General features: G+C 33.1%; 1 protein-coding gene across 1 annotated transcript in view; it reads left to right on the top strand.

Annotated features, from left to right (window-relative positions):
• The window catches only part of LOC118748881, a 349,864-nt gene that overhangs the window by 160,123 nt on the left and 168,971 nt on the right, over window positions 1–20,770 (top strand). The window contains exon 2 of the mRNA XM_036483606.1: window positions 5,331–5,464. Coding sequence (XP_036339499.1) covers window positions 5,375–5,464 — 90 coding nt within the window. The 5' untranslated portion in view covers window positions 5,331–5,374. The remainder of the gene's footprint in view (window positions 1–5,330; window positions 5,465–20,770) is intronic.

The raw sequence follows: 20,770 nt of genomic DNA, 5'->3' as shown, positions 1-20,770 counted from the left end.
TAAGGAAAGGCATATATTTTCGTTTTATTCCAATATATATTTAAAATATTGTTTTATATTTAAAAATCGGCGACGCCGACATTTCTCGCCGCACTCTTCAACGTTTGCAAAAAATTTCGAACCTTACATATATACTTATCGTCGTTTAAATTACAAAACCGCTTATCGTCATTCTGCAAAACCGCGTAACTGACATTGGCTGCCAAAAATTGGATTTGCTCACACAAGCTCTTGGCTCAATCCTTATCCATTCGTCCTGAAATATACTGCTTTATAAAAAAGAAAACCATTTTGAAATATGAATGTTTTAACGCTCTAGAAAATAATTTCTATAACTTCACATATCACGCGGTTTTGCACTTTAAACGACTATATGTTCATACATAAAAACCATCGAATGGTAGCAACTTTCATCATTTAATCGATGATTTATGCACATACATATTATGTAAATTTTTTAAATTACCAAAAATGTGTGTCCATCCCGCGACCTGTCTTTATGACCAGTTTTTATTGTCAAATCGATATTTTCATTTCTCAATACCAGGCGCTCATATATGTGAAGTAACAAGTTTTCTCTTTCTAAGCAGAGAATCTACTTTGTGAATTTCAAAGGCTTCTACAAACGAATTAAAAAGTGATACGAACAAATGTATGCGTATGGAAAGCTTGCCTGGTATTGGGAAATGAAAATGTCGTATTGTAAAATTAAAAATTGGTTCTTTGTATAAAATGGGTCCACTTTCTTTATACAAATTTGCTGTTGGCTACATTTTGCTCCATGTTTGTTATTTAACATAAGAGTCTATTAACATTATGTAGCATTAAACGAAAACTTCCAAAAATACTCAAAAAATTCTTGTGAAGGGACATTTTTTTTGTGGAAGTTTAACAGCATGGTACTGCTGATTTATGTTTTCTTTTTTTCGGAACATAATTTGCTTGAGTACTTTTTTTATGTATACAGCGCTCAATAGCTTCACTTCTCTTCCTTCCTAAAGGCCTGTATGCAGCTCTCAAGAAAACGGTCAAGAAAAATTTGCCATTATTTCGTGTGTGTATCCAAGGAATTTTGACATTTTTGATACTTCACAGCCTGTTGCCTCTTGAAATAATGGAACGGGCATATATTTCTGTTGCAAACCTGGGTTGCCTTGTGCTCTTTTTTCACAAAAAACTTTAGAAAACCGTAGTAGACGTAGTAAATTTCTTAAGAACTGCGTACTGCCTTAAGGAAATTTGACTCAAGAAAATTTCTTAGCCATTTCTTGTACGTCATTTTATATGGAGTTTTTGCTTTTCTTGAGAGCTGCATACAGGCCTATACCCCTTTTGTTAGAGTATGAGTAGTTTACATATTTGAAGTAAACTTCACAGTGAAGCAAACTGAATTCCGATGCAGACCTTTAGTATACATATATTGGTAACGGTAGGGGCAATACTATTCAAAAAAGAGCTGCAAGCTGGCGCTGGAGTCGAGTTATTGGTAAAAATCGTCAAGTGAAGTCATTCGGTGACACCAGGGATCAAAGTTAAATTATCACCGATAAATCAGCCATCAGAACCATTGCGGTCCTTTCCTTACCGCGACTAAACAGAATAAAGACAATTCTTGATAAATGCCTGCCAATACAGTTGTAAGATGTTTAAGGTACTCCGTCTGAAATAAGTCTATGTATATTGCCACCAACTATACTATACAGATTCTAGCACAATTCCCCATCGAATCGGATCATTGTTGTCGGAAGAATTTCTTCATGGACATAACGCTTTCATTATGCCTTCTGAGGACCGCAAAACCAGACGTGAACGTGAAGTTTTGGTGAAAGCGTTGAACAAAATGTTTTAGTAAAAAATTAGTTTGGGCCGGACAAGGTTCGCCGGTTCTGTTAGTTGCCAGGGCTGCCAGTTTGGCTCAAACCGTGCCGTTTTTGGCCCTATTTTACTTCAAATGCCGCTTAACTTTTCAATTTGGCACTAAGTGCTAAAATGCCACTTTTGAAAAATAGTAATATTTGAATACATTTTTTTCTCAAACTAAAATTTTCTAATTTCAGTAGTGTATGCAACTGGTTTATCTTTCTTTTTTCATTGGACTTTTGAATGGGAAGAATTAAAAAGAATGCCACCTTTTTTGGCACTTTTATTTTTCTATTTGGCACTTTATATCCTCAATATGGCACTTCATAGCTAAGTATAGTTGGGAGCCCTGCTAGTTGCATTATAAATAGAGATTTTTGGAATGACTCGACTCTAAGATCACCTAGTGGATCCATTTTTCGTAAGAGTATTAACCGTCACATCCACATTATACGTTTCCGATTTCATCAAAATCGGATCATAAATTGAGATTTTCTGAATATCTCGACTCTTGCGCCAGCTAGCGGATTAAAGTATAGCATATGTCCTTGCAACGGTTCCAAGGCACATACCGTCTAAATTTGACTGAAATCCGTTCATTAGTTTTTGAGCCAATTGGTCACAAAGCACATATGTTTACATACGGCTACATTTTTATATGTATGTAAGCTCAAGTTTCATATTTGTTTATTATTTATGTTTGTCCATTAACCCCAAAAAATTGAAACAAATCAAACACATAATGTGTGAACCCCGTCCATTTTGGTATGGAACGCCCCATATACTATAAAAATGTACGTATAAACCCATGCTGTTGAAAATAAAATTTGTGATATATTCAACTAAAATGCACACAATATTAAATACGTTCGCGTACCTGTCAATTATTGAAAGTTATCAAAACCTATCAGGCTTTGCGTTCGCGTACTTGTAGAACGGAACAAGAGAATGACAACAGCCCTGGCTCAACCTCTGACTGCAAACGAACACACAGTTGACTTCGCACAAGAATATTGGACGTAGAATGAGGAGAAAGAAGGAGAATAACATTGGAAAGCCTTCGTATACAACAAAACTTAGACAGCGCGATGTATTTTAAAGACGATATGAACAAAGCAAACAACGCATACACAGCTGTGATAAAACGAGAACATTCAAATTATATTAGAAAAGATAGGCAACATTATAAAGTACTTAGCTATAGAATTGTGATGTGTTGTGTTAGTGACTGTTGAGTTTTTAATTTAAATGTAAGTTAAAAAATTTTGTATAGGCCTTTTTGCTATACGTATGTTTGTTAATATTATGATTGTAATTCATGTTTATTGTTTTATTTATTGTTTAATAAAACAGACTCCCTGAGGAAGACGCAAAGCGTCGAAACGCGTAGGAGGGAAGGAGGAAAATTTACATTAAAAATTACACACTAACCAAAATATTTATAAGGACGAAAGATAAAATAGAAAAGGAGCAACAAAGTAATGTTGTCTATGAAATAAAATGTAAAGGTAAAAATAATAACCACTGTAATAAGTGCTACAAAGGCACAACATAACGCGCGTTGGGTATAAGGATCGGCGAACACAAGGCAGACGAATGGAACAAGAGAATGACAACAGCCCTGGCTCAACATCTGACTGCAAACGAACTGACTTCGCCAACACAAGAATATTGGACGCAGAAAGAGGAGAAAGAAGGAGAATTACATTGGAAAGCCTTCGTATACAACAGCTGTGATACAACGAAAACATTACACTATGCGACAGTCAAAATCGGGATGGGATGAAACCAACGGGAAATGTTATATCGGTCAAAAATAAGTTATACGTGGCCCGGCGTTTCGCTGGGTCACGTCTAGGAATCGAGATATATCGATTAGAAGTTAGTAACTATCATATAGAGGGAAATTGTCACCTTTGGTGGTCTTTTTTTTGACATAACTCGAGAACCACTAGTCCGATTTTGCTCAAACAAACTAAAAAAAATTAAAAATTACAATTCCTTTAATCTGTTCGTATAACGTTTTTCTATATAATTAACAGTTTTGCCGGTAAAAATAAATGTATGAAGAAAAAAAATATTTTTTGCCAAAAATTTTAAATTTTTTTATTTTTTAAATTCATAAAAAATCCAAAACGGAAAAAAAGGCAAGTCGTATTACTTTCACGCAAAGTCACATAACCTTTAAGCAAAATGAGACATAGATCATGAAAAGCGATGGACGCGTTTCGCTTTAATTTTTCGATACCTTCACTTAATTTATTTTTACCGGCAAAACTGTTGATTATATAGAAAAACGTTATATGAACAGATTAAAGGAATTGTAATTTTTATTTTTTTTTTATTTATTTGAGCAAAATCGGACTAGTGGTTCTCGAGTTATGTCAAAAAAACGACCACCAAAGGTGACAATTTCACCAATATGATAGTTACTAACTTCAAATCGATATATCTCGATTCCTAGACGTGACCCAGCGAAACGCCGGGACACATATAACTTGTTTTTGACCTATATAACTTTCCCCGGTAGTTTGAAGCCTTCCCGATCACTGACCCCTACCATTTGTCTCACAGTGTTATTATTAGAAAAGATAGGCAATATTACTTACTTACTTATACTTAGCTATTACTTAGCTATAGAAATGTGATGTGTTGTGCTTATGACTGTTGAGTTTTTAATTTAAATGTAAGTTAAAATATTGTGTATAAGCCTTTTTTCTATACATATGTTTGTTAATATTGTGATTGTAATTCATGTTTATTGTTTTTATTTATTGTTTAATAAAACAGACTCCCTGAGGAAGACGCAAAACGTCGAAACGCGTAGGAGGGAAGGTAGAAAATTTACTTTCGTTTCTCTTTTTCATCGGCCGAATTTGCTCCATAACCCAGCAAACAATTTAATAAGGAATTTAGCCCAAAATTATAACTAAAAATAATAATAATAGATTGGCGCTTACATATATGTAAGTGTTTGGCCGAGCTTCTCCTCCGATTTGTCGCGTGAGCCTTGATGTTGTCACACAAAGAGGACGGACCTACAGTTACACGCCGACTCCGAACGGCGATTGTATTTCAACGAGAAGCTGTTTTTCACTGCAGAAATACAATCGGGGGTTTGGCATTGCCTTTCGAGGGGCGACCGCTGTTAAGAATAAATGTTTTTTCTAAATTTTTTTGCGATGTTGCTTTGACCAGGGCTTGAATCCAGGCACTGCGGAGCGGAAGCACGCACTGCTTACCACTACACCACAGTGGCCGCTCACTAAATAGTTTATTAAAATGAAATTACAACGTGACTATTTTTACTGGAAGGGCCCCATCCAAAGAACTTGCCTCAGATGGTGTAGTTACGCCACTGCTAGGAAGCATTAAATAAAATTATCTTTTAATAATTAAATATCGTTTAGAATCATTATCCAATTAAGCAGTTTCTAATCACACTATTCCATTTCTGTACATTTAAAAAGGCCGCCCGGATCAAGTTCACAATTGTAGCTTTGTATACATATCAATGTCATCGGTGACTATATCTTGTACTGAAGGGTTTAATGGAGGATTGCCTCAACTATTCATTATGGAAGTAAGAAATATGCATTCTAAGGTAAGCATCGTGAGAAATTAATTTTATAAAACTCTTTCTTTAATATTTCGTTTAAAACAGATATTTCTTTATTTTGTGTCATGTTTCTTAATAATTTTATTAAACGTTTTACTTTAATTAATATATGTACACTCTAAAAAATATTGTTTAAATTTACGCGTATTAAGAGAGATAACCAGTTTCCTCTCTTTATGTATGCAAATTTACGCACAGTGTTTATTAAATTAAACACTGTGTGCCATAAACAAATCTAAAATTTGTTTATTGAATTCTATACACTTAACGTTTACAATTTGACAGATTACATATGAAATGTTTAAAATTTGCTTTAAAAGTGTTTGTTTAACCTTTATGTCAACAGCAGAAAAATTATACGTACGTCAACAGCAGCATATCCGGGTATGCACATACATTTTGTATGTGAACCGGCATTGCGTTGTGACGAAAATGTGAATATTTAACACATTTATTTTAATCTGGCAAAGTTTTTATTGTTATTTTTTGAAGTTTTAAATATGTGAAGAAAGACTTCAGAAATATGTTATTTTACTGTATAAATAATGCGTTTCTAAGAAGACACTATATGATCGTTGGTTTTGAATGTATGCAAAAAGGATTGTTTAGGTACAAAACTTGTATGATTATTGAAACAGGGCTTTTGTAGGTAGACCCAAATAATTATTGTTATGTTTGTTCGTTGCAGAGCTGAGTCACTTGTTCCTTGCCTCGGGTGGGGGGTAACAAATAATTCTCAGCAATGCTTGAACTACAAATACTCTTATTTTAAAATTCTCTACCCCTTGCCACTGGTGGGGGGAAGTAGAGTCTAATAAAATAAGAGGTTGGTACTTTCAATATTAAAAGTTTTAAAAGTTTACCGCTGGTGGGGGGGAGTAAAACTTTAATAAAGAAAGAAGAATAAATATTGTTAAATGCTTTACCCCTTACCTCTGGTGGGGGGAAGTAAAGCATAAAAAATAAAATAGAGAAGAAGAGTGGTAGCCGAGAATCTTTATGATTCTATATGTTTATTAAATATTTTCCTTTTATATAAAAATTCTAATTCTATTTTCCTTAACTAGTTATAAATACATATGTATGTGAGTGTGTGTATGTACATGTTGTTTTGGTATGTACTATTTACAAACAACCGCTTTGGTCTCATCATATTTATTTTAATGCTTGCTTTTGCGTCGGCTATATGTATGCATGCAAATAATAGCAATGCATTTTCTTATGCAGGTATGGGTGTATGCATTTGTATGCGCGAACATTATATTATTTCGGTTGTGTACAAAATATTGACAGTGAAATGTGTTAAAATTTATGGGTTTTTGTTAATTTCTCATGTTTACGTACTATTTTATTTATCTTCTATTCTAAAGTGGACTGTATTTTCTGTGTGTCAATAAGTATTATTGTACGTATATTTTTTGTGTTCAGTTTTATTACCCTGGCAAATGTATGTATGTATGCATACATGTTCAAAGATGTTTGATCAATATTTCTTGTTACATGAGGTAGTTCAAAACTTGAACAAACCCGAAGAACTTGTAGCTAAAAAAGTTTTTAAGCTCTAATATTTACTTAAATGCATGTAGCGCGAACTTGGAGACTGAAAAGATATGTCTTTATAACTAAGTGCTACGCAACGAAATAAAATTTATAAAAGTAAAAATTGCAAATGGTGAATAGCCCACTCCACGAGAATTTAGTTCATTTGATCCTGAGGAACAACAAGGATACATTCGCCAGAGGTTGAAGATTTAGGAGACGACAACAGTGACGACAGGCATTTCGTATCTGAATAGGTTGTGGACGATAACGAAGATGAGGTGACTCCAGTTGACTCCGATATAGAAGAAATCGAGTTATCAGAATACGACCCGGAAGATCATGAAGAACTTGACCATATACCGGGGAAACTATACTGCCAAAGAAGGAAACAAGCGGCCTTGGGAATTTTTTATATTATTCTGGATGTGGCTGTTTTTACTACGTACATAATTTACGTCGAGAATTGCCCAAACCTGAAGGCCTTTAAAATCTGACTAGGATGTTCCTTCATCAATTTAGTGAGCAACTGGCGAAACCTGAAATAGAAGTGAGAGCTACTCATAGTCGAATAATCAGAATATACTATACATGCAACGCCATTGAAGCAGTAAACCGCGGTCCTTTGAGGATAATGGATGTTGCAGTATTTAGGAGGCAAGGAAGAACGTGGCAGTGCGGGTAAAATTAAACCAATGGGTAATTTTTCTATATCCGCCCAACAAGGAAAACCTGCATATTTGTTGTGCAAAACACCCGTCTGTGCAGAACATTCTACCAATATGACGCAACGTAATATCTAGATGTAGTTAAAAATCGATTAGTTTTCAATCTATTTATATTTTTTATTTTACAAGTATTATCTTACTATAACAATATTATACTCTTGTATTATTTTAAGAGTTTAAATAATAAAGAATAAAGTTTACTTTTCAAATGTATCAACATACAAATTTGCCTGCGATTTAATATCCATACCCGGGTATGCAGCTGTTGGCGTATGGGGTAAAAGTCGAAAAATGGCCAGATCTCTGCTCCAGGTAGTCCAATCCCACTCAGACTTGGGAATATTACGTAAAATACTTTTGTTGAGGATATCACGAAATTCGTAGTCAATCCGATGTCTTGTTTCTAAGATATAATAGTTTTACGCAAAACATACCCTGGGATTTTGCTGTTGAGATAAAGGTTAAAGTTATGTATATAAAGAGAGGTAAATAGTTTCATCTCCTAATGTGTGCAAATTTACACATCTCGCAATGGTCGGAAATGCCATGTTTTACGTGAAAAAGGCATATTTGAAAACTGTGATAAATTAATCGGAATAAAGCTATGTACTCTTATTCAGAAATGTCCAAGGAACTCAATTTTATTTTCAATTATATCTGCTGAGAAAGCCGATGAATTCGTTTATTTCAACGAATATGATCGTGCTACGTTCTAACAGTTATGTGTTGATAGCTTTCTTAGCAAATTTTTATTGGAAACTTTCCATTATAACAGTAATTGCTGGTTTTGGTGTTTCTTCGTAAATATGCTGATCGCTCAGTGGAAGATCAACCTATCTCGGCAGCTAGTTCGAAAACGCCCTATCTCAGAAATTTTTTCAAGAACGCCCTACTTCAGAATTTGATTGAAGAACGCCCTATTTCAGAATTTTATTGAAAAGGACTCAATCTGAGAATTTGGTTGAAGACCGTCTTATCTCAGGATTCAGTTCAAAAACGTCCTACCTCCAACGAAAATAGATTAAAAATGTGCTGAGATAGAGCACTTTTGAATGGGTAGCTGACATTGGGCGTTTTCGAACTGGTTGCCGAGATAGGTCGATCTTCCACTCAGCCATCGATATGAAATACATATAACACTACTACCGAAAAGTGTTTATTTTTCAACCAGAATCTGTATAAATATACGCCTAAGGTGTTCGTGATTTGATTTTTGAACATGGGATGCTCAAAATATGCACATAAATATATACATGAAAAGTTTAAAACTGCAAACATTTTAAACGTAAAAATACACTTTCTACTAATAATTAGGGGATTCCCTTAAGCTCGAAAGTGGCTCGAAAACCACGAAGCCTCGAAACTTTTCCAGCCTCGAAAAACAACTGTCAAAAATTGTATGAGTGGCGATTTTCGCGTGCCTCGAAAACTTTCGAGGCAAATTAGTCGCGAAAAAAGCCTCGAAAAGTCGTTCGTAAGTTTCAGTGTTGCCTTTATATCCGAATATTCTACGAACTTACTAACCTTGCGTTTACATAAGACAAGACAATCGAGAATATATGAATTGTTGACTGCGTTTTGATCAATAAATTCATACAATTTACATTTTTCACTTTTTCGTGGCATTTTCAATGCTGATTTTATATGTATTTATTTCAGCTGATGCGATGTATTATACAAAAAACTCTGAATGAGCTGTCAAACTTCGGAATTTCTCCATTGTTTACGAGGCTGAAAAAAGGTGCATTCCCAAAAACAGCCTCGAAAACTTTCGAGGTTTTCGAGTTTTCTGCTCTTCGCGTTTAAGGGAATCCCCTAAATAATAAACATTAAATGCTCATATTTAATCAATTTTAAGCTTTCGGTGTGTGAATTTGCTCTTCGCGACAAGTTTTGTACATATGCATATAAAAGTAAACATACAGAGTTTAATTTTATTAACAGGCTTTGTAAAATTGCACTCATTAGGAGACGAAACTGGTTACCTCTCTTTATCTGTTTAAATTTAAACAAACAATTTTTAGAACAAATTTTAAAAATTTTATCAGCTGGATTCTGTGCACTTGATACATATAGATTTTTCATAATTTGTCAATTTTTTATTATTTATCAAGAATTGGAATTCTAGCACAAAAATCCAAAGCTCCTTTCTTGATAAATTATCAAGATTGAAAATGTCATTCACAAGCGTTTACAAATTGATATTTCATATAAAAATTATAAATTTTGTAAATTAAAATTTTTCTTTCTATTATTTACGCTGACGACATACAATAAGTTTTGCCTTTCTATTTCCTCACACCACACATTGCTTGTCAAAAATCAACAAAATTGCAAGCCATTACATAGGCTGCATTCAATTTGAGAAGCAATTTCATTATCAACATCATGCCGTCTTCAAGAAAACAATGTAACTAAAACGATGTTTCCACGGCAAGTGATTCGCTCTCCCATTCGTAATTCGCTCTCTCATTCGTGATTGGCGCCTCAGTTGAAAACCGAATCATGTAATTCGCCATACAAAATTTTGAGAGCAAATCACTTCATTCGTGGGTGATTCAGATCCAATCAACATGCGAATCAAGAATAAATTGTTGTCTTCTCTAATTTTTATCGATAACGGCTGTCAAAACACAGACTACACCACCAGCACAAACATTCGCTAGATTCGTTAAACTATTGATTTAGCTAATTAACAACTGCAAATTTTTCTGAAATGCACAATAAACAGTACATTAAACATTAAGCAAAAGCAAAGAACAAGAAGCAGAGATGCAAAGTGAATCAGGAATTTGTCGTGTAAATAGATTGATTCGCCGTTCATTGAGAGACCGAACCACGTGATTCGGTTGTCGTGGAAACGCCGTTTAACTAGCTTCGGAATCGGTCTGATGAAGCCCGGGTACCCGGGCATTACCCGGTCAGCCGCGTATTACCCGATGTGCCCGAGTACCCGGGTAATATACACATGTTGATGCTGGTTAAACGAAGTACACCCAGGTAACGCGACAAAAAGCTTCCGAGATTATTTATTGATTTCAACGCAACAGCCATTGGCTATATTTCAGCGCCGTTATTGGGTATAAACAACTACGGAATAAAAAACGTATATAGATATAGTAAAATTACATGCATATTCTTAGATAAAACAAGTAAGAGCAGCACTGTCTTCGGCTATGCCGAAGGCTCCATACCTTTCATGAGCATCTGAAAATTTTACGTTAACAGATAAAGCATTTGAAAAAATGTATATATTCACAGCAGACATAGATAGAGGAGATACATATATAAAAAATTCTAGCTAAACAATCAGAGGTATGGATGATATACCTTATATAGCACCAATCTAAGTGACTTTCACTGCTGTGTGATCGGTACGTAAACCGGTAACACAATTTAATGGGAGATACATATATCGCAAAAACTGGTGTCTGAGCAATCAGTGGTACAAGAGATAAAGATTATACAGCATAGATTTTGACGATTTTCTCAGTAGACTTTGTATTATTATTTAAAAAATAGCTTACGAAACTTATCGGTTTTAGCTGTCCAAATAAAGGAGTTTTACAGTAAAACCCCATATTTGAACAATCAGTTGTATGGAGGCAATAAACAGGTTATAGTGACCCGATCTTTGTTAATTTTACTGTAAACTTTCTGTTGATAATGAGTGAAAATAGTGCAAAATTTCATGTTTCTAGCTGCATAGATGGAGTAGTTATAACAAAAAATCGCATATCTGAACAGTCAGTTGTATGGGAGCTATATGTAAAAGTGACCCGATCTTTGTTATCTTCACTGTAAGTATTCTGTTAATAATGAGTGGAAACGGTGCGAATTTTGATGTTCCTAGCTGCATAAATGAAGAAGTTATGGCAAAAAATCGCATATCTGAACAATCAGTTGTATGGTGGATATAGGTTCTAGTGACTCGATCTTCGCCATTTTCACTGAAAGTATTCGTTTGATAACAAGTGACAACAGTGCAAAATTTCATGTGTCTAGCTACTTAAATGGAGGAGTTATAAAGAAAAATCGTGTATCTGAACAATCAGTTGTATGAGAGCTATATGTTATAGTGACCCGATGTTTGTAATTTTCATTTTAAGTTTTCTGTTGATAATGGGTGGAAGTATTGCAAAATTTCATGTTCCTAGCTGCATAAATGGAGAAGTTATAACGAAAAATCTCGTATCTGAACAATCAGTTGTATGGGAGCTATATGTTATAGTTTCCCGGTTCCGACAAATGATTAATAATACATTATAAAAATACACCCACCTACCAAATTTTATCCGGATATCTCGAAAACTGAGAGACTAGATTGCATACAAACAGACGGACATACAGACAGACAGACAGACGGACAGACGGACATGGCTAAATCGACTCAGCTCGCCGTTCTGATCATTTAAGTATACATTTTAATGGGTCTATCTCTTCTTATTCTGGTACTTACAAACATCGGACCAAAGTTATAATACCATTTCATGCTCATGAAAGGTATAACAAGTAAGAGCAGCGGCTATGCTGAATGCTTCATACCTTTCATGAACATCTGAAAATTTCACTTTAACACATTACTCCATTTGAAAAAATTTATATATACACAGCATACATATATAGAGCATTTACATACATATACAAAAAAATCATATCTAAACAATCAGAGGTATGGAATATGTATCTTATATAGCACCAATCTAAGTGATTTTCACTGCTGTGTGATCTGCATGTAAACCGGTAACACAATTTAATGTTTTAATGGATTTAGCTTCCTACATAAAGGAGATATATCGCAAAAACTGGTACCTGAATCAGTGGTATATGAGATAAAGCTTATATAGCATAGATTTTGACGATTTTCTCAGTAGACTTTGTATTATTGTTTATAAAATATCTTAAAAAATTTATCGGTTTTAGCTGTCTAGATAAAGGAGTTTTACATTAAAACCCCATATCTGAACAATCAGTTGTATGGAGGCAATAATATGTCATAGTGACCCGATCTTTGCTAATTTTACTGTAAAATTTCTGTTGACAATAAGTGAAAATGGTGTGAAATTTAAATTTTCTAGCTGCATATATGGAGAAGTTATAACAATAAATCTCATGTCTGAACAATCGGTGGTATGGAGGCTTTAGGTTATAGCGACCTGATCTTCGCCGTTTTCACTGTAAGTATTTTTTTGATAATGGGTGGAAATATTGTGAAATTTCATGTTCCCAGCTGCATAGATGGAGGAGTTATTACAAAAAATCGCAAATCTGAACAATCAGTTGTATGGGAACTATATGTAAAAGTGACCCGATTTCTGTTATTTTCACTGTAAGTATTCTGTTAACAATGAGTGAAAACGGTGCGAATTTTCATGTTCCTAGCTGTACCCTGTGGGGAAAATCTCTAGTTCTGAACTGGTGCGCTTCTAGTGCATTTAGATCCAGTACGGGTTCGCGATAAATCTCTTTTGAATGCAAGCAACTGGCGAAATTAACATGGCGATGTCCTAGGAAGTGTCAATTGCCCCCCGCTGCATCCCTTTTTCGATAGTTCCGAACTAGTCCTAAATTCTATAGTTCCGAACCAGTTCTAAAATCGACAGACGAAAGAAAAAATTATCATGATTTTTCAAGCATCTGCGAAGCACAGAATAGAAGCTTATTTGAACGAAAAAGCCGCCGAACACATATATATGTAAAGTAAACAAGCCCCCGCTGCATCCCTTATTCGATAGTTCCGAACTAGTTCTAAATTCGACAAATAAGATCTAGTTTGTTCTGCATCCCTTTTCTATAGTTCCGAACCATTTCTAAATTCGACACTTTAGATATAGATTTCAAGTGAAAAAAACTGAAAAAAATTAGTTTTTTAAAAGTACCTCTTTTCGCCGATTTTGGACTGGTCCGGATCTAGTTTCTATCGGACTAGTTCCTTTTGGGCGATAAAGACTTAGTACGGAACTAGAAATTTGATTCACTAGTCCGCGATTTCCCTGAAGGGTATAAATGGAGAAGTTATGGGAAAAAATCTCATATCTGAACAATCAGTTGTATGGAGGCTATAGGTTATAGCGACCCGATCTTCGCCATTTTCACTGAAAGTATTTTTTTTATAATGAGTGACAACAGTGCAAAATTTCATTTTCCTAGGTACTTAAATATAGGAGTTATAACGAAAAACTTTATATATGAACAATTAGTTGTATGGGAGCTATAGGTTATAGTGACCCGATCTTTGTAATTTTCACTCTAAGTTTTCTGTTGATAATGGATGGAAGTATTACAAAATTTCATGTTCTTATCTGCATAAATGGAGAAGTTATAACGAATAATCTCATATCTGAACAAGCAGTTTTATGGGAGCTATATGTTATAGTGGTCCGATTCTTCCGGTTCCAACAAATGATTAATACTATATTAAAATACACCCACCTACCAAATTTCATCTAGATATCTTGAAAACTGAGAGACTACATTGCATACAAACAGACGGACAGACGGACATGGCTAAATCGACTCAGCTCGACATTCTGATTATTTAAGTATACATTTTAATTGGTCATCTCTTCTTATTCTGGTACTTACAACCATCGGACCAAAGGTATAATACCATTTCATGCTCATGAAAGATATAAAAAGCGAAGGAAGGTATAATATAGATAATTAGGAGAGGTCAGGAGACATAATGATCAATTATATGAATATTTCGTTAGACATAAAATTTGTAAAGCTCGCATTTAAAACGCACGGTGTTTGTAATTAGTCTCAATGCCGATGGACGACTATTCCAAAGACGGATAGTGTAGACAAAGAATTGTCGCTCGGATATTGAAGAGTTAAATTTTGAATATAACAGCTGGGATGATCTAGCTCAGGGGTTTCCAAACTTTTTTCACCTCGGCACCCTTGTTGTGTTAAAAAAATTTCGCGGCACCCTAACTCTTCAAATGTTTACGAAAACAAGAAAACACAATGCAAACTTTATGCTCCTTTAGCTTTAATGTGAGGACTGAAGTTGTTTTGATGATTTCATTATTTCCTTTAAGTTTATTGGGAGCTTTGACAATTTTATCCTGAAATCATTTGACGCTGAAAGCTTGCTGGTGGATTTGTTTTTAACCGACTTCACAAAAAGGTTAAGGTTATCAATTTGTCGGAATATTTTTATTATTATTTTTTTCTATGGATGTTACCGCATAACTTTGGACCACGTTAACCGATTACTATAATTCTTTTTTATAGGAAAGGTGTTACCTGACAGGTTGTCTAAATTGGTTTAAATCCGATCTTTGGATCATGAATAGATTAACGATAATCTTAAATTCTTAGATGGGAATTGAGAACGGGTGTTGTTTTTTTGAAGTGAAACTTCTTAGGCGGCGGTATCGTAAAAATGGAGAGTGAAATTTTTAAAAATGAAACCGTTACATGAGTGAGAAGGAAGATATAGGTAGTATAGGGATGGGGAAAAAAGAAATAAAGCGAAGCACGACGGGTACGAGTACCTACATATGTATATACAGTATTGGACATATCTATAGAACCCCCCTTTCAAAGCGATAATGTTTGCCACTTTTGTTTAATTTGTTTTTAAGAATTTTCAATTAAAATACAGTTCATTCTCCAACAAAACCCATATAAACCAATGTTTTAAACTTTTTAAAAGACCGCAAAAAAGTGCAACAAACTTTCCCTTAAATTTCAAACTTTTTCTCAGAAGCTCTAGAATTTTTTTGAGTACACAGTTTTATAGCGCATTCAATTTTGTCCAATAATGTGCAAGTTTCAAGTCGCTAAAGATTACCGTTGATTTTTTAGAATTTTTTTGTCTCATTTGCTTACATATAAACACAATTTATTTTTATATGGCAGAAACCCGCAACATGCTCGGCGAAAAAACTTCTAAAAAATCAACGGTAATTTTTAGCCACTTGAAACTTGCACATTATTAGACTAAAATTGAATGGGCTATAAAACTGTGTATTCAAAAAAATTCTACCGCTTCTGAGAAAAAAGTTTGAAATTTGGGTGAAAATTTGTTGCACTTTTTTGCGGTCTTTTAAAAAGTTTTAAGTAGTATAAATATAGCGGTTCTGGACCGGAGCGCTGCTGCTCCGGGTCCACAACCGCTATATGGTTTGCTATTGCTCCGGTCCAGAACCGCTATAAGGTTTGCTGGTGCTCCGCCGCAAGCTTTGCTGCTCCGCCAAAAGATGTCGCCGTTCGTAATCCAAGTTCGGAACCCAGAGAAAAGCCGCAAGATGTCGCTGGTGACAACCGGAACCGATCACAGGGTGTACCGCTGATGGAAATCCGATACAAGGTGGTTTATATGTCGAAAATTGGTAAAATGTATTGGTATACATATATACATACGTATTCTCATACATACATCTATATGCAAACGTACATACATACATATGTATATACATATATTGATGCTCTACCCCTAGAAAAGTGTGTTAATAATGTTCACATAGTTAATTGCTAAGTATTTCATATGGATGTGTATATGAATGGAAAGGCCTGTTGATGTTGATGATGAGAACAAATAAAATTTAATTTGAAATAAAAGAAAGTTTTATAATTACTTATTTATTTTGATAATAAGAATTTTAAACATAAATGTCCACAATTATATGAATTATAGCTTTGTTGTTTATTATAGTTATATTTAATGTCTTTTCCTAAATACTTTATTATTTGCTTAGGAGGCTGTAAGTTTCCAAAGCCATCGAAGTAATCAATCTCATTATCGTTTTTCCAGTATATATATGAATGGAAAGGTCTGATGATGTTGATGATGTGAACAAATAAAATTTAATTTGAAATAAAAGAGAGTTTTATAATTACTTATTTATTTGGATAATAAGAGTTTTAAACATAAATGTCCGCAGTTATATGAATTATAGCTTTGCTGTTTATTATAGTTATATTTAATGTTTTTCCTAAATACTTTATTAAATGTTCAGGAGGCTATAAGTTTTTCCAAAGCTATCGAAATAATCAATCTCATTATCGTTTTCCAGTATATGAACCAAGGCGAATTAATATAAGGTGATAGCAGGAGTACAAAAACAAAAATTTACATGTATTTTATTTTTGCTTTGGCGGCATAAACTGTCAAAATCTGTAACAGTGTGTGTAGAAATTCAAACAAAATTTTTCAATTTGATATCAGAAGCCGTGCGGCGAAACACATACACAAAATCAGCTGAGCTAGTAACACCACCTTACATAAATTCGCCTTGATTTGAACTATCCAAATTTATTATTCCACATTCTCTCTTAAATGGTTTACATGGAAAAGTGTCACACATGAATACCCCTCTAAAATTTGGAATAAATTTTGAATACTTCTTCAAGTGTACTTCAGTAAGAGATCTTTTAGGTAGCTTCATTAAGAGTTTTTTGATATGGTTTTAAATATAATCCGAATCCCTTTTTATAAGGCTTTAAGAATATGTCTTCTCCCATTGAAATAGCTTCCATTGTATTATTATGACGTTTTGCCTCCAATAACTGCTCCTTTCCAGTCTTTATAGCATTGATTGTTTTAATAATTCCTGCTGTACCGCCAGATAGACTTCCAAATGCTCCTAATGCTACGATTAAAGGCGCTAATGGGAGAAATCCTCCAGATTTAGGTAATGATATTACACGTGGCGTTTTTATTATAGATTTTTTTCCTCTGAAAATATTATTTACAACCTTTCGTGAAATTTTTATGACATCTTTTAAGTTATCACTTTTCTTTAAATTTTGTTTAGCACTTTTTAAGGTATGATTGAAGAGCTGATAACCAGTTTTTCCTCCCACTTTTTTAGTTTTTACTATAAGCGTACCCCATACCGAATTTCGTTTTTGTCTTCATTATATTTATAACTAACCAAGCATTCGTTTTCTCATTAAGATTGCTATCCTTCGCTTTAACTCTTTCACAAACCTTCTTAATTAATTTTTTATCAGCAATATGTCCGTTATCTAAATCTTTATTATATAAATATGATATATCATGTTCTCTACAAGCAGAGTCTAGTAAATTAATCCCCCATTCTCCTCTTACTAAAAGTTTCTGTAGTTTCGTTCCAGGTCCACAAAATTGATAACTAGGCAAATGAAGTTCAATAGGAAGCATATTAATTATATTATTTATAAAACCTTTTCCAACGACTAACAATTTATATAAATAAACCTTTTTTCATAAATAACCTCATATAAAATAATATTATATTCAAATAAACGCTGAAGTTTTTTAATAAATCTATGGTGCTATATAATTAAATTTTAAATTTCTAAATACTAATTCAACAGTTAAGTTATATTCAAATACAATATTATTATATGATTTAGAATAAACTTCTATATCATAAATCGCTTCCCTACTTTTTCTATTACAATACTTTAATTTAGTTAATATCTAAACCCCGTCTTTCATATTCATGTTGGTTTTGATGTTGCTCCATTATGTACTCCTCAATTTCCCCGCCAACCACTGTTAAAAATTTGCCATTGTCATCCTCTTCGTCCCATTTTTTGTTAAAAAAAGCATGGGCTGCTCTGACTGGGATGCCCAAAACCTGTAACCGGGGACCCTCATCTTCATCTTCAATACATATATAAGGCGTTTTCATGTCTTCAAAGCACAACATCTCCAATTCGAAGTCGAAGTTGTACTCTCCATGATGATCGCTATTGAGGATTCGATTGATTCCAGGCATGATGTGTTTTAGTAGCTTTAAACAAAGTAATAATTTCTAATGTACAGTATTTGCTTATTTATACACATTTCATAACTATATAAAAAGCATTGAGGTAAACTGTTGATAAAGAACATATTTAAATATACATATATTTTAGTAATCTATTTTACACTTCATAATATGATTCAATTAAAATGTGGAAATAATCTTGAACTCAATGTTGCTGTAAAAGCATATATTTACTTTTTATTACCCTATTTAAATTTTACTATATGATTCAAATCATCATTGTATGCCTAATAAGTATAGTAACGCCAAGTGGACGATAACGAATCCCACATAAACATATAAAAAAATGCTTATAAAAGTATGTGTATATTTAAAAGTTTTATTCATCTAGCATTATTCATTCATGTATTGCTAACTTAGTGAGAAAAGTTGTTAAGCATACTTTATATGAAAACTCATATTTTGATATAGAAACAGGAGATATTAATAACACATCGTTTCGGAAAAAGATTAAGATACTTGTTTTTCTCGTTTATATTCATTGAAAGACAAACTTATTAAATTCAAAAGAGTCACCGAATGTCTAACAAATTCAAAGATAATACGAAATCTTTTTATCTTTCACATATGAATGGAAAGATCTGCTGATGTTGATGATGAGAACAAAAAAATTTGATTTGAAATAAAATAAAGTTTTATAATTACTTATTTAGTTTTATTTATTATTAGATATTTAATTAAGAAATAAATTCTATTAATATTATTACATTTTTTCAGCACATATCATAGAATTATCATGATATTTACAAGTATTTATTTTTATATTTTTTATATATATAAATTCTTTAAATTTGGGCAAATTAAATCATCTAAATTATATAAAAAAATATCGTATCAGAATAAACGTTGAATCCATCTGATTTTCTCCAACCCTTTAACATAGAATATATAATATTTTCTTTTCATTAATGAATGGATATATTCAATAAGAGCTATTAAAGTCGAATCACCATCTTCCCATTTTAATCCATGATGATTATGATATAACCAGTTATTAGTTGTTTTATCCGGTATCATCAACTTAGATTCTTCAAAAGGAGGTTGAATAAGAAACGTTTTTATATATGATATATATGTTATATATATGTTGATATGCTGCCTTCTTTGGCAGTAAATTTCCTACTAAAATAGAATCCCTGAACGTCTATAACCAACGTATATTCCTCTAACATTATATAGATTGAGCTTTTTTTTTAAATTCGCCTAAAAAATAGTCTTATGAATTTCTATAAAAGTTTATATTAATTTTTTAGAGTCTAATCAAATCCTATTTAAATAATTGTGAACATAAGTATGTATTACAACCACCAAGTTTATTAACTAATCGATCATACTCCGCTGAGTAATGAAAACCAAATATCAAATTAATCTTTTTTTATACTACATTTGTATTCTTTTTATATGTCATACGAATACGGCAAATCCATATTATAGTATTAAAAGTTAAGAAATTTCCATATCCATATCATGTTTTTAACTTTTAATATCAATTTATGTGACATCTGAGCGTAGTGGGATATCATCTCCAGTAACAATTTCAATTTCACCGTTACTTAAAATTTTCTCGAATGCAACCTGGCGATACACAAAACAAGAAATATTCAGTTTACGTTGAATGAAATCACTATCATATGTACAGCGAATTCGTAGCATAATATTATCTTCATATTGAAGCTGAAAATGTCTATAAACGGGTTGTGAGCTCTCAATTATTCCAGAAATATTTTTCTCTTTTTGTATTGGATCTTGCCTAAATGCTTCTATGGCTTCCTGTGTTGTGAAAAACTTTTTCGGATTAGATGTAGGTGCTTCTGATGTCATTTCAGGAATAGATGTTTTATTTACACTGAACCAAAAATCCATCTCTGGATCAAAGAAAAACTTTCCTTACTTTAAGGTCGAAAATTCTTCCTCATTATATATATTTTTTTATTTTAATTGTTTATTAATAAATTTGGTTTTTCCCGTACCACACGAGATTTTAATTTAAAATATTGATGTCCATAATATACTACAAGGTATTTTTTTCCTGTCCAATAGTATTCTACTTCAGGAAGAGGATTTGTAGGTATTTCATCACAAAACACCAGGCCACGCGATTCCACATGTTGAGCAGATATTACATTCCATAGGTTCTCCATTTATATAAAATTCAGTATATAAACGTTTATAAGAAATAGAATATCAGTTATGTTCTGAAATTCGTTCGATTTGAAATCGATGCGATTTTGGAAATATTTTTATGGATTTTT

The sequence above is a fragment of the Rhagoletis pomonella genome, unplaced genomic scaffold, assembly GCF_013731165.1.
Source record: "Rhagoletis pomonella isolate Grant_MI unplaced genomic scaffold, Rhpom_1.0 Rhpom_scaffold_00001, whole genome shotgun sequence".
NCBI classification, from domain to species: domain Eukaryota; kingdom Metazoa; phylum Arthropoda; class Insecta; order Diptera; family Tephritidae; genus Rhagoletis; species Rhagoletis pomonella.
Note: the sequence above shows the minus strand (reverse complement) of the source record. Positions and strands in the feature narration are given on the sequence as shown.